We start from the raw sequence: 14,247 nt of genomic DNA on the forward strand, positions 1-14,247 counted from the left end.
ATTAGAAGAACGAGACCTTCAGACAAAGTGGCCAGTCAGTGTGGGGGTGAGGAAATTTCCTATCCAGCTGGTTATCTAATGCACACCTGATGTTGATTTGCTTCCTGATGGACAAGTGTAAGGAGGAAAGCCAATGGAATGGAAATGTTACCATTAAGTGTGCTCAGGTCAGAGAAGCCTGGCTGCCCTGCAAAGCTCTCTCCTTATACATTCAGCTGGCAAACCTTGCCTGCTCCCCAGGGGGAGGTGGAGGGAGACTTAGGAACACTCTCTTCTTGGAGAAGTTGGATTGAGTACTTTGCAGGAACAAACAACCACAATAGAATTTAGTGCTAGCCTGTTGTTTCTAGGTTCCTTATCCTTCAAACTGAAGATGTATTTTGAGCTGGGATTAGGAGGTTGTAAACTGGACAATGATCACCAGCTGCAAGGCTTCCATACCCTCAGGTAGTGCTCAGATACGCTCCGTTACTGCAGCGACATCTAATGGCCAGAGAAAGCAATGCATATTTGCATTTAAAAGCAGCCTGCAGTTCTGCCTCAGGAGGTTAATTTTTTTTAAAGTAGGTTGTCATATATGGAATTTAGAAAGATGGTAATGATGACTCTATACACAAGACAGCAAAAGAGACACAGATATAAAGAACAGAATGGATTGTGTGGGAGAATGCAAGGGTGGGATGATTTGAGAGAATAGCATTGAAAACAATAACATGTGTATTACCATATATGAAATAGATTGCCAGTCCAGGTTCAATGCATGAGACAGGGAGCTCAGGGCCGGTGCACTGGGAGGACCCTGAGGGATGGGATTGGGGGGGAGGTGGGAGGGGGTTCAGGATGGGGGACACATGTACACCCATGGCTGATTCATGTCAATGTATGGCAGAAACCACTACAATACTGTAATTAGCTTCCAATTAAAATAAATAGATTAATTTTAAAAATAATGTAGGTTGGATGGGGTACTATTGTTTATTGTTGTCGTTGGTTAGTCGCTAAGTCGTGTCAGACTCTTTTAAAATTCCATGGACTGTAGCCCACCAGGCTCCCCTGTCCATGGGATTTCCCAGGCAAGAATACTAGAGTGGGTTATCACTTCCTTCTCCGGGGGATCTTCCAGATCCAGGAATTGAATCCGTGTCTCCTGCACTGCAGGCAGTCAGGGAAGCCCCATTATTGCTTATTAACTGCTGTAAAATAACATTTTGACTGCAACCCTAAGAATTCACTTCCTGAATCTTTGGATGACATTTATGTTGTCATCCATAACTGGATGTTAATCATATTTTATGAAAACCAAGTAATTGCCTCTTTGAATTTTTTTCTTACAACCATCATGACTTTGCACTATTTTAAAGCTTCTTGTTGGAGCTCTGTGTATGCATTATGAAGAAGGTTTCTATGGAAGGGAAAAGATAATAAAAATTTCCTCCAAATACCCAGTTCTGGGCTTCCCTGGTGGCTCATGGTAAAGAATCCACCTGACAATACAGGACATGACGGTTCAATCCCTAGGTTGGGAAGATCTCCTGGAGAAGGAAATGGCAAAACCACTTCTTGCCTGGAAAATCCCATGGACAGAGGAGCCTGGCGGGCCACAGTACATGGGGTCGCAAAGAGTCAGACATGACTTAGGGACTAATTGACAACAACCCATTTCCTCTATATAGTAAATTGTTGTGGTAAATATATATTCTAGAGTAGAATGGTGATGGTGGCTGGATTTCCCCATAAGAGGTCACTGTTCTAGCTCTTGGGTAAAGAAAGGAATGCTAAAAGTTTACAGAGAAGATTGAAACCTCTATTCATTGAATTTCATCTGAAACCCTTTGCGATACTGTGACTTATAATAAATATATACTTGATCTTCATCCCCATTTCTGGCACAGAGCTCCTATAATATTAACTTGACATTTCCTAAGTGATGAGAGCAATAAAGGTGCCTTGGTATTCATAATAAACCCCTTTCAGTCACACCTGAGTTTATGTTAATACAGTGACTTTTGGAAAGTGTAGAAATGGATGGAGTCCGGTTGCCAGTAATCCAGTGAATAAACTAGTTTCCTGAGTTCTGTGAGCCACTCTAGCAAGTTAATCGGATTCAAGGCTGTGTGAACGTCTAATTTATACTTCAGAAGCTCGGGTGACAACCTAGACTTGAGATCGGCATCTGAAGTAGGGGGCAGTCTGGTGGGACTGAGCCCTTAACCCAAGGAATCTAATGCTGTCTCTGAGAGTGTCTGAACTGAGTGGAATTGTAGGACTCCCATGTGCCACTGGAGACTTGCTTGGTAGGCGGGGAAAAAACCCACACACTGGAGTTGGTCCTAGAATCTAACCCCTTTCCACTGACCGCCCCAAACCCTGGGCTTCCCAGGTGGTGCTAGTGGTAAAGAATCTGCATGGCAATGCAGGAGACACGAGAGACGTGGGTTCAATCCCTGGGTCAGGAAGATCTCCTGGAGAAGGGAATGGCACCCCACTCTAGTATTCTTGCCTGGATAATTCCATGGACAGAGGAGCCTGGAGGGCTACAGTCCATGGGGTCTCAAAGAATCAGCCACAACTGACTGAGCACACACATCCTAACCTCTAGGGAGGAAGTGAGGTCATGAAACCTTGAACTCTGCATAAGGAACACTAAATTGTAAGAGGTTCCAGAAGGTGCTGGGTAGATGCCTCTGGCTTTACTGTTTCAAAAAGTGATCTCAAAGCATGGAAGCCAGTGATATAAGCAGCCTTAGTCTCATCCATCTTTTGATGGCCAACCAGCGAGAGCCCATTTTCACTCCTTAAAGGAAAAGAAATTCTGAGGGCCAGGATATTAAATGAATAAAAAGCTTGTAGTATATCATACTTCTTTCCCACTCAACTTCACTCTGGATTTTTTAAAGAAGCTATCTTTTTTAGAAAGACCATACTTTGGCCACCTGATGTGAAGAACGGACTCATTGGAAAAGACCCCGATGCTGGGAAAGATTGAAGGCAGGAGGAGAAGGGAACAGAGGATGAGATGTTGGATGACATCACTGACTCAAGGACATGAGTTTGAGCAAGCTCTAGGAGTTGGTGATGGACAGGGAAGCCTGGTGTGCTGCTGTTCATGGGGTTGCAAAGAGTCAGACACAACTGAGAGACTGACCTGAATAATTATCATATGAAGAAATCAACTTTTCTAAGAATTGACCACATGAAGTTGCCCTTTGGGTATGTCAAAAAAAGGCTGTTGGCAGTGTCATATGGTTCAGTGTTAAAAAAAGAAGAACTGAAACTAAAGGGGAGATATACTGTATTCCTCAATAAAGACAGAATATTTTATGTAAATTATTCCAAGTATATAAGTTTAACATAAGTCCAGTCATAATCACAAGGTAGTACTAAAATTCATCAGAAACAATGAATGACTGAGAATAATCAAGGAAAGATTGAAGAGTGTTGAGGGGGTAGATGCCTTGCCAGACATAAAAGGCTCTTATAAAGCTTTAGGAATTGCAATAGTGTGGCACCGGCACGAGGACAGGCCGACTGTGTTCAGGACACACAGCCCTGAGACAGACCCTATGACATATATACATCTGCTGCTGCTGCTAAGTCACTTCAGTCATGTCCGACTCTGTGCGACCCCAGAGACAGAAGCCCACCAGGCTCCTCTGTCCCTGGGATTCTCCAGGCAAGAACACTGGAGTGGGTTGCCATTTCCTTCTCCAATGCATGAAAGTGAAAAGTGAAAGTGAAGTCGCTCAGTGTGTCTGACTTTAGCGACACCATGGACTGTAGCTTACGAGGCTCCTCCGTCCATGGGATTTCCCAGGCAAGAGTACTGGAGTGGGGTGCCATTGCTGGGCCAAAAGTCATAGAACAAAGTAGTGGGAAAAGAGATTATTTCTAAAATGGTGCTTAAACAATTGGTAAATTATTATTATTTTTGAAAGCCAGGTGATTACCTCACATCACACCACAGGTAAATTCTAAATACATTAAAGTGATAAGTGTAACAATTACAATAAAATATTTAAAGAAATATATCAGTGAATAGTCGTATGATTGTGGGATGGGGTAGGTCTTTTACACAGAAGAGCAAAGTTAAAAACCCCAGAATAGTAACATGTATATATAATTGCATAAAAATTGTAAAATATGTACAATAACAGCATAAATAGCATTAGAAGCCAAATGTCAAATGGATGCAGTAAACGACAAAGGGTTAATATCTTTAAGATATAAAGACTTCTTCCCAATTAGTGAAAAGAAAAAAAGCTAAATAGTCTAGAAAAATAGGCAATGGGTACAGACGGAAAGTTTACAAAGAAATACTAATGACAAATTTATATATGAAAAACATGCAATTTGCTTGTAATCAGTGAAATTCAAATTAAAGCAACATGGCAACATGTTTCAGCTATTAGGTTCACAAGGATTCAGAAAGTGAAACCACCCTACTCACTGCTGTTGCAGGTGTCAACTAACAGCCTTTCTGGGGTGCAAACTTCATTAAGACCTTAGACTTATTTTTATTTTGTGGCCTGTATTTCTAGGAATACAGCTAAACCGTGTCATTATAGATGTGAAAAAAATACAAGGGCTTTCACTGCAGTATTATTGTACTGGAGAATTAGAAACAGCCTAAACATTTAAACATGGAGAAATTGTTATTTATGGTACAATGGAAGCAGAGATTGAAATTATACTGCCACAAACCAAGGAACACTTAGGGCTACCAGAAGCTGAGAGAGACAAGGAAGATTCCTCTCCTAGAGCCTTTGAAAGGGGCATGGCCCTGCCAACATCTTGGTAGTAAACTTCTAGGCTCCAAAACTTTGAGAGAATAAATCTGTTTTTTTTAAAAATTATGGCACACCCAAAAGAAGTTGTGCTACATATATATACAATGGAATATTATATTACTCAGTCTTAAAAAGGAAAAGGAATGAATTTGAGTCAGTGGTAGTGAGATGGATGAACCAAGAGCCTGTCCTGCAGAGTGAAGTAAGTCAAAAAGGGAAAAACAAATCTTGTATATTAAAGCATATATATGGAATCTAGAAAGATGACACTGATGAACCCAACTGCAGGGAAGGAATGAAGATACAGATGTGGAGAGCAGACTTGTGGACGCAGCAGGGGAAGGAGAGGGCGGGACGAATTGAGAAAGTGGCACTGCCATATATACACTATCATGTGGAAGACAGCCAGCTAGTGGGAAGCTGCTGTGTAACACAGGGAGCCCAGCCTGGCGCTCTGTGACAACTTAAAAGGTGCAGGATGCGGGGGAGGCTCAAGACGGAGGGGATATATATACACACAAATATATATATATATATTTATGATTCATTCACGATGTTGTACAGCAGAAACTAACACAACATTGTAAAGCAATTATCCTCTAGTTAAAAAAATATTAAAATGGAAAATAATTATGGCATATCCAAATGGTAGAATATTATGTGATAATTAGAAAAGATGTTCTTAATACTTGATGGCCTGAGGCAATATCCATTCAATAATAAGTGATAAAAGCAGATAATTTTTCATTTATTATATAATTTTTACATATAGTAGGAATGCAATTTTATGAAAAAATAACTTTCCAGATACATATATATTTATGCATACACATCTGCATATACATATGAACACACAGAAGTAAAACTTAATCACATAACGCATAGCTATTGGGCTTATAGGTAATTCTTTTCTTTGTTATGATTTTCTGTATTTCCCAAGTTTTCTATAATCTATGTGCATTCCTTTTTTTTTTCCCTGTGGTAAAACACACATAACAGAAAACTTGACCATTTTAACCATTTTGAAGTGTATGTATTCTTCTTAAAATGAGGGATAACAGTTTTTATCAATAAACATACATTAGGCAGGCTCTCAGCTTGCATCGACATGACAATTACAATAATGTGACAATTTCAAAAATTTGTTTGGACAAAGGACAGGAAAGGAACACGATCCAGAGAGATGAAAAGTTTGATGGGCTGGAGCAGCAGAATTGGGTGTAACTGTGATGTATGTTGTCCTGAAGGCAGCTTTTCCTTACAGGTTGAGATAAATACTTGCAGGCTTTTTGGTGCTGAGGAAAGTGAGGCCTGGCTCAGCCAAAAAAGGCACATGGGAAAGCCGGGGGCCACTGAGACAATAGAGGGAGAAGTTACAGACATGAGGAAAAGCAAACTCAGCTGGGGCTGATCATTTCAAATTGGATTCAACTGGCCCCAAATGAATATCTGAGCAGCTCTTCAGGATACATCAACTGTATAAATCCAGATTTGCCCAGAAAAGTCCAGGAAGGCAGGTAAGCCTTTTGATGTGGAGTCTGAGGGGAGGCTAGCAGAGAAGGAGCATGGTTCAGGGCAGATGCAAAGCCCCATTTGGTGTGAACCTGCCTGTAATCCTCATCCTTACTTGGACCATTTTGAGTTTTCTTCGATCAGAATTGGCTGATTCTAGGCTCAGTTCCTCACTATGAGACCTTGGCTATCAGGCTTTTGCCTCTGTGGTCTGTAGAGAAACTGAGTTTTCCTAGGTCACTATTAGGAAAATGCAGGGCCAAGCCCACTAACACACTGACTCATTTCAAATGCAGTTACTTCCTCAGCAGGGGAGTCAGGGACTACTGGCCCCTTGTTAGTGACGGTTCCTGGCTTAGTTTGGTTCTGAAGTAAGGACAGGCTGTTAAGGCCAGAGTGACCTGTCCTCACTGTGGAAGCCACCTTGATGTGACAGGCAGTGCAGCTATAAAGTGAGGGAAGAAAAGTGGACCTCACCTGTAGGTCCACTTCTCTGTAGACCTAAGAGAGCAGAGGGTGGGAATGGGGAGGTGGTGTGGGCCCATGCCCATTGCCCTGAAGTTACAGCAGAAATGCTGTGGAGTGGGGCTTTGCAGGTTTGTTTGAGCAGTCATGAGCATTTTGGATCCTGGTCTCACTCAGGTTCTGTGTTCTTTGCTGTTGTTACCCACCCACAAACAAGGCAAGGTCTGCCCAAACACAACTCCTCACCTGCATCTTCCTCTTCACTGTGTCAAAGGGGAAGGAGAGGGTCTGGGTCACTGCGGCAGCCAGGCAGACATTGGCAAAGTTCTGGAGGAGAGAGAACCGATCCCGGGGTCCATTCCAGATTTTCTCCAGGTTCATATAAACTAGAAGGGAGCCAGCAGAGAAAGGGAGAGCACCTGAAAAACAAGGCCAGGGAGGCTGTGATGGCTCAGGAGACACTGGATTGAGAACATAAATGCCAGTAGGGAACCCTGGGGAAAGCAACAGGACCAGCTCTGCGCTTGTGAAAAATCACTCCAACAGAAGCAGCAGGCACTTTCTTGGGTAATGGTAACGTGGTATATTTTGATCGGGTTTGTGTCATTGATCACAATGCATCGAATGATTCCCTGCAGGTTTGTGTATTCTATGTCCATTTCACTTTTAAAAGAATCATAAACAAATATCGAACTCTAGTTAATAATATGCATGCTGAAAGGCGGAGGGGTGAAGTGTATCGATGTTTGCAATTTACATGAAAATCATCAAAAAATACATGACTGATGAATGGCTAGAGGGATGGACAGATAAATGATAAACCAAAACATTCATTGAAGGACCTGGTATATGCTGGGTATATGGGTATTTCCAATTCTTTAAAAAAAATTATGTATAGTTGATTTATAATGTTGTATTAGCTTCAGCACAGTAAAGTGATGTACAGCAAAGTGATTCAGTTATATAGTCTTTTTCATATTTATTTCTGTTATCGTTTATTACAGGATATTGAATAGAGTTTCCTGTCCTATACAGTAGGATCTTGTTTATCCAGGGTATTTCCAATCCTCTTAACATTTTGGGGTGTTTGAAATAAAAAAAAATAGAGTGTTGGGGGAAAAAAATCACTCCTAAATAAAAAGTTAGTGGGAGGTACTTAATCAAGCTTTGGAGTTTAGGGGATACTGATCTCCAGCTGAGAAGGTATAACATTCTGTGAAAACTGAAGAGTGAGATCGTAGTGGTGAGGGAGGGAGGTTACTTGACCTTGCTTCTGGGAATGACGTGGCCATATCAGGGCCCAGTGGGCACCCTGCACTGTGTGGCAGTCTCAGCTTTCTTTTTTTTGAAAAAAATTTATATTGGAGTAGAGTTGATTTACAATGTTGTGTTAGCTTCTGCCATACAGCAAAGTAAATCAGTTATACATATACATATATTCACTCTTCTTTAGACTCTTTTTCCATATAGGACATTACAGAGTACTGAGGACGATTCCCTGTGCTATCCAGTAGGTCCTTATTAGTTTTCTTTTTAACTTTTTATTTTGTATTGGGGTATAGCTGATTAACAATGTGGTAATTTCAGGTGATCAGTGAAGGGATTAACCATACATATACATGTATCCATTCTCCACCAAACTCCCCTCCCACCCAGCAGCCTCACCTTTCTAGGAAAAGATGGTGAGCAAATAGTGCAGTAGTTGGCACTTTGAAGCTTCCAGAAAATTTTGGACCAATCTGAAGTTTACACAGGGACTAAATTTCTCCCTTAAGATGAGATTTAAAAGAGGGCCTAACACTAGTTGGGTTGCTCATCTTTAGAAAAATGTAGTATTTATTTAATAAAAACAAAAATGACATACCAACACTATATTTTCATTCAGAAAACATCTTTGGAGCTAATGCTATGTGATGGGCCCTTTGCCAGGTGCCAGGAATACAAAGAGGAGTGAGCAGGCTAATTCCTGGAGATGCTCACCGTCTAATGGGAGAGACAGACAGATAACGAGTCATAGTAGTGGGGCTAGGAGGGCTACACAAAGTGCACAAGGATCAGAGGGATCCATTTTGCCTGAGGGAATCAAGAAGGACTTTACAGAAGGGAGATCTTTTCAACTGGGTCTTCAGGAATGAGCAGGAGTTCATCAGACACTGACAGAGCAAGCAGAGGCAACAGCATATACAGAGAGTGGTATTTCCAAGAAATGCCAGTATTTCTGGATGGCCAAAACAGGAGTGCAGGTAGAGCATGGTACGAGATGAGGTAGGGACTGGCCGGCAGGGCCAGGTCTGAAGGCACTAGTATGCCAGAAGGATCTGGGTTTTTCCCTGTAGCTCACAGGAGTCAGCAAAGGCTTTTAAGGAGGGCAGTGGGAAGAGGTTGATGAAATGATTAACTTGCACTTAGAAAGCTCACCACACCCCTGGTAGCAAGGTACAGGGTGGACCAGGGCAGGAGAGACCCAGGACTGGGACCAGGTAGGAGCCTCTCGTGTCTGCAGGAAAGATGAGAGCGTGACCTGGGGCAGAGAAGATGCGGATGGAGAAGGGGCAGACTTGAGAGTTTAAAAAGGTGAAATTGACAGCACTTGGGGCTGAAGTGGGCATGGAGTGAGAGGAGTCAAAGTTGAGGAGATTATAGGTTTCTTCTGGCTTAGGCCACTGGGTGAAAGAAAGGCAGTCTTGTTCACAGGGACACAGGAAGGGAGCAGGCAGGCAACTAATGAGGACATCAGGTTTAGTCCTGACTGATGTATCAAGGGAACATCAGGTGAGGGTGTCCAACTGCAGGAATTCATACTACCACTGGTAGTCAGTGGCTAAGAGAGATGGCTCTGGGGTTGTATTGCTAGATCTTCCGCTTTCTATCTATGTGGTCTTGGGCAAGTTGCTTCGCTTCCCTAAGCATCTGTTTCACCGGTAAAATGTGGCAAGCATCTATTTCACCAGTAATATGTGGCTTAAATGAGGAGCTGTGTGCAAAACGTTTAGGACAGTGCCTGGCACATAATAAAGAGCAATAGATGTTAGTCATTGTTATTATAGAGGTGAGATTGGGAGTCATTAGAGTATAATAATGTTTGTTTAAGCCACTAACTTAGATGAGGCCACCCAGGGAGGGAATGAAGAGTGAGAAGAAAACTCAGAAAGGAACCAGGGAATAGCGACAGGTAGAGAGCTGGCAGCATCAGATGAGCCACACAAGAAAGAGCCGAAGAGAGGTGGGAAAAGACATCTAGAGACAGTGGGATCTTGGAAGACAGGTTTCTAGAATAAAGGGTGGTGGATCTCATCAAATACTGCAACAAAGGTCAGATAAAAGGCAAAAGTCTACTGGATTGGCAATTGGGGGTCCTGGTGACTTGTGCAGGTGTAGCCCTGGCAAAGGTTCTGAAGATCACAGAAGCTACAGTTGCTACCCTGGCTGTGCTCATACATGTATGGATGTACTTGGAGACTCCTTCCTGCAGTCATATGGGGAGTGTGTGGGACTGTTTGCCTGTCAATTTGTGCCGAGCCACCTGCAGGCTGTCCTGCTCCCTCCCAGGCCAAAGTTAGGAGTGCGGTGTATGGCTATGGAATAGAACAAAGCTAATCAACTATATATTGAATCCATATGACCTTGAACTCAGATCATTCTGTCATTTTTGAAGCAGAAGCTATTAAGAAGAGGTGGCAAGAATACACAGAATAAGTATACAAAAAAGATCTTTATGACCCAGATAATCACAATGGTGTGATCACTCACCAAGAGCCAGACATCGTGGAATGTGAGGTCAAGTGGGCCTTAGAAAGCATCACTACAAACAAAGCTAGTGGAGGTGATAGAATTCCAGTTGAGCTATTTCAAATCCTAAAAGATAATGCTGTGAAAGTGCTGCACTCAATATGCCAGCAAATTTGGGAAATGCAGCAGTGGCCACAGGACTGGTAAAGGTCAGTTTTCATTCCAATCCCTAAGAAAGGCAATGCCAAAGAATGCTCAAACTACCACACAATTGCACTCATTTCACACGCTAGTAAAGTAATGCTCAAAATTCTCCAACCCAGGCTTCAACAGTACATGAACCCTGAACTTCCACATGTTCAAGCTGGTTTTAGAAAAGGTAGAGGAACCAGAGATCAAACTGCCAACAATTGGATTACGGAAAAAGCAAGTGAGTCCCAGAAAAACATCTATTTCTGCTTTATTGACTATGCCAAAGCCTTTGACTGTGTGGATCACAATAAACTGGAAAATTCTTCAAGAGATGGGAATACCAGACCACCTGACCTGCCTCTTGAGAAATCTGTATGCAGGTCAGGAAGCAACTGTTAGAAGTGGACATGGAACAACAGACTGGTTCCAAATAGGAAAAGGAGTACATCAAGGCTGTATATTGTCACCCTGCTTATTTAACTTATATGCAGAGTACATCATGAGAAACTCTGGGCTGGATGAAGCACAAGCTGGAATCAAGATTGCCAGGAGAAATATCAATAAACTCAGATATGCAGATGATACCATCCTTAAGATAGAAAGTGAAGAACTAAAGAGCCTCTTGATGAAAGTGAAAGAGGAGAGTAAAAAAGTTGGCTTAAAGCTCAACATCCAGAAAACTAAGATCATGGCATCTGGTCCCATCACTTCGTGGCAAATAGATGGGGAAACAGTGACAGACTTTATTTTTTTGGACTCCAAAATCACTGCAGATGGTGACTGTAGCCATGAAATTAAAAGATACTTGCTCCTTGGAAGAAAATTATGACCAACCTAGACAGCATATTAAACAGCAGAGACATTACTTTGCCGACAAAGGTCCATCTAGTCAAAGCTATGGTTTTTTCCAGTAGTCATGGATGGATGTGAGAGTTGTACTATAAAGAAAGCTGAGCACTGAAGAATTGATGCTTATGAACTGTGGTGTTGGAGAAGACTCTTGAGAGTCCTTTGGACTGCAAGGAGATCCAACCAGTCCATCCTAAAGGAAATCAGTCCTGAATATTCATTGGAAGGACTGATGTTGAGGCTGAAACTCCAATACTTTGGCCATCTGATGTGAAGAACTGACTCATTGGAAAAGACCCTGATGCTGGGAAATATTGAAGGTGGGAGGAGAAGGGAACGACAGAGGATGAGATGGCTGGATGGCATCACTGGCTCAATGGACATGAGTTTGAATAGACTCAGGGAGTTGGTGTTAGACAGGATGGCCTGGCGTCCTGCAGTCCGTGGGGTCACAAAGAGTCGAACACGACTGAGTGACTGAACTGAACTGAACGGACCTTGAACTCAGTTAAATGAATTTAATGGGTTACAAGGATATACAATACATTGATATATATCCCTTGAACTCAGTAAAGTAGATTTCACTGGTTACCAACAAAGATATAAAAATCATTTGTATAGATCCAAGAACACAGCCTTTTTTTGGACAAGGTGACAAGTTCCGTCTTACCTAAAACAGTAAGGGAAACCCCTCGATAAAGGGCCAGGAACCCTTCCTGTTGATAAATAGTAGAAAATGCATGGAGGATCCCCCTGTAGGATGGTTCCAGCATGTTCTGCACAATTAACCGGGTTTTGATGAGGTCTGTAGGATATGTCACAATGGTGGAAACCATCCCTGCGAGACTCCCAGCCATGATGGAGCTCCACTGGGAAATATGGCCCAGGTCATCTGTGAACAGCACGACAAACCTGGGAGAAAACAGGGAGAAAGGCCCAAGGGAATCAGCTATGGATTGTTTTGGAGTGTTCAACGCTACTGATTGCAACATTTCCCCACGTTTGGAAATGCTTTATGAAGCAAAAATTACTATACTAATGTATTAAGATAAATGAGTAACACATTCAATTCTACTATATTTATGTAATTCTACTTAGCTCTAAGGAAGAGATATCTAACCTTCTTATTTACGTCTAACCCTAAGTCGATTTACTTCATCTTAAGCATTTTCCCCTTTTATTTGCATAACTATCAACCCCGGCTTGCCTGTGGGGTGTAAATGAACAGAAGTACTCGATAAATACTGAACTGGAATGTGCTCCTTTGATTCCGTTGCAACTTCAGTGAAATTGCTTGAAACAATGACTTTAAGCATTCCCAGTAATTGAGGTTTTTTGTTTTTGGCTGCCTCAGGTAACAGTAACAAAATATCATTTCTCACCCAGCTGACAGGAAGACAGTCCCACACACTCCCCATCTGACTGCAGGAAGGAGTCTCCAAGTACATCTTGTGTCTTCATATATACAAGAGTTTCTCTAGGATATGCACTGAGAAATGGAATTGCTGGGATGAAAGTAGGCTTTCTTCCAATTTTACTAGATACTGCCAAAGTGACCTGCCAGTGTACGCCTCTCCCAGCAGTGAGTGAGCATTCCTGTTTCCATACTTTCTCACCATCACTTGGTGTTAGACTTTTTCATCTTTGCCAGTCTGTTGGGTGAGAAATGGTATCTTGTTACTATTCTTATTTGTTATTTCTCTGACAGTTGGTGGGGTCATGCATCTTCTCTTACAATTATTAAACCAATATATTTTAAAAACTCAAGGGACTTCCCTGGTGGTCCAGTGGTTAAGATTCTGAGCTTCCAATGCAGGGGGCGCAGGTTCAACCCCTGGCTGGGGACACTTATTATTAACACATTGTTTGTAAGTGAAATTGAATAATCTAAAAGTCCACTGGTAGAGGAATGGATAAATTGTGGAAGTCATATAATGATACCATAAATGAATACACTTAGAACTGTGTATTTACATGGATAAATCACAAAAGCATAAAGTTAAGTGAAAAAAGCAAGTTGCAGAATGACCTATAGTGTATGGTACCTATCTACGGTCATTTCTCTGTTTCAGAAACCCCAACAGATGCCAACATCTGTGGATGCTCAAGTCCTTCATATAAAACAGTGTATTATTTGCCCTCTAGTATACTTTAAGTCAGGGGCTTCCCCACTGGCTCAAACGGTAAAGACTCTGCCTGCAATGCAGGAGACGCGGGTTTGATCCCTGGTTCAGGAAGATACCCTGGAGAGGGGAATGGCAACCCATTCCAGTATCCTTGACTGGAGAATCCCATGGACAGAGGAGCCTGGCGGGCTACAGTCCACGGGGTCACAAAGAGTTGGACACAACTGAAGCAACATATCAGGTACACACGCATACTTTAAATCATCTCTAGATTACTTATAATACTTAATACAGTGTAAATGCTATGTAAAAAGTTGCTGGGGCATGGCAAATTCTAGTTTTGCTTTTTGCAACTTTCTGGAATTTTTTCCCCTGAATACAGTATTTCCAACCTGTGGTTGGTTGAATCAGTGGATACAGAACCTGAAGATACAGAGGGCTGACTACATTTAAATCAAGAAATACATCTACAAAACCATATCGTAAAGTAATGATGGATATAGACATGTAAAAAAAAGTATAAAACAGACCCCCAAGAAGGTAGAGAGCAGATGGGACTGAAAAAGAGAATGAAAGGGACTTTACCA

The 14,247-nt window shown here is 42.0% G+C and overlaps 1 protein-coding gene across 1 annotated transcript in view; it reads right to left on the reverse strand.

Annotated features, from left to right (window-relative positions):
- Positions 1–14,247, reverse strand: part of SLC25A43 (solute carrier family 25 member 43) — a 42,446-nt gene that overhangs the window by 22,266 nt on the left and 5,933 nt on the right. Inside the window, exons 2-3 of the mRNA XM_070290865.1 lie at positions 12,205–12,446; positions 7,011–7,183 (exon numbers count right to left, since the gene is read on the reverse strand). Coding sequence (XP_070146966.1) covers positions 7,011–7,183; positions 12,205–12,446 — 415 coding nt within the window. The remainder of the gene's footprint in view (positions 1–7,010; positions 7,184–12,204; positions 12,447–14,247) is intronic.

This window comes from Ovis canadensis, chromosome X (assembly GCF_042477335.2).
Source record: "Ovis canadensis isolate MfBH-ARS-UI-01 breed Bighorn chromosome X, ARS-UI_OviCan_v2, whole genome shotgun sequence".
Lineage (NCBI taxonomy): Eukaryota > Metazoa > Chordata > Mammalia > Artiodactyla > Bovidae > Ovis > Ovis canadensis.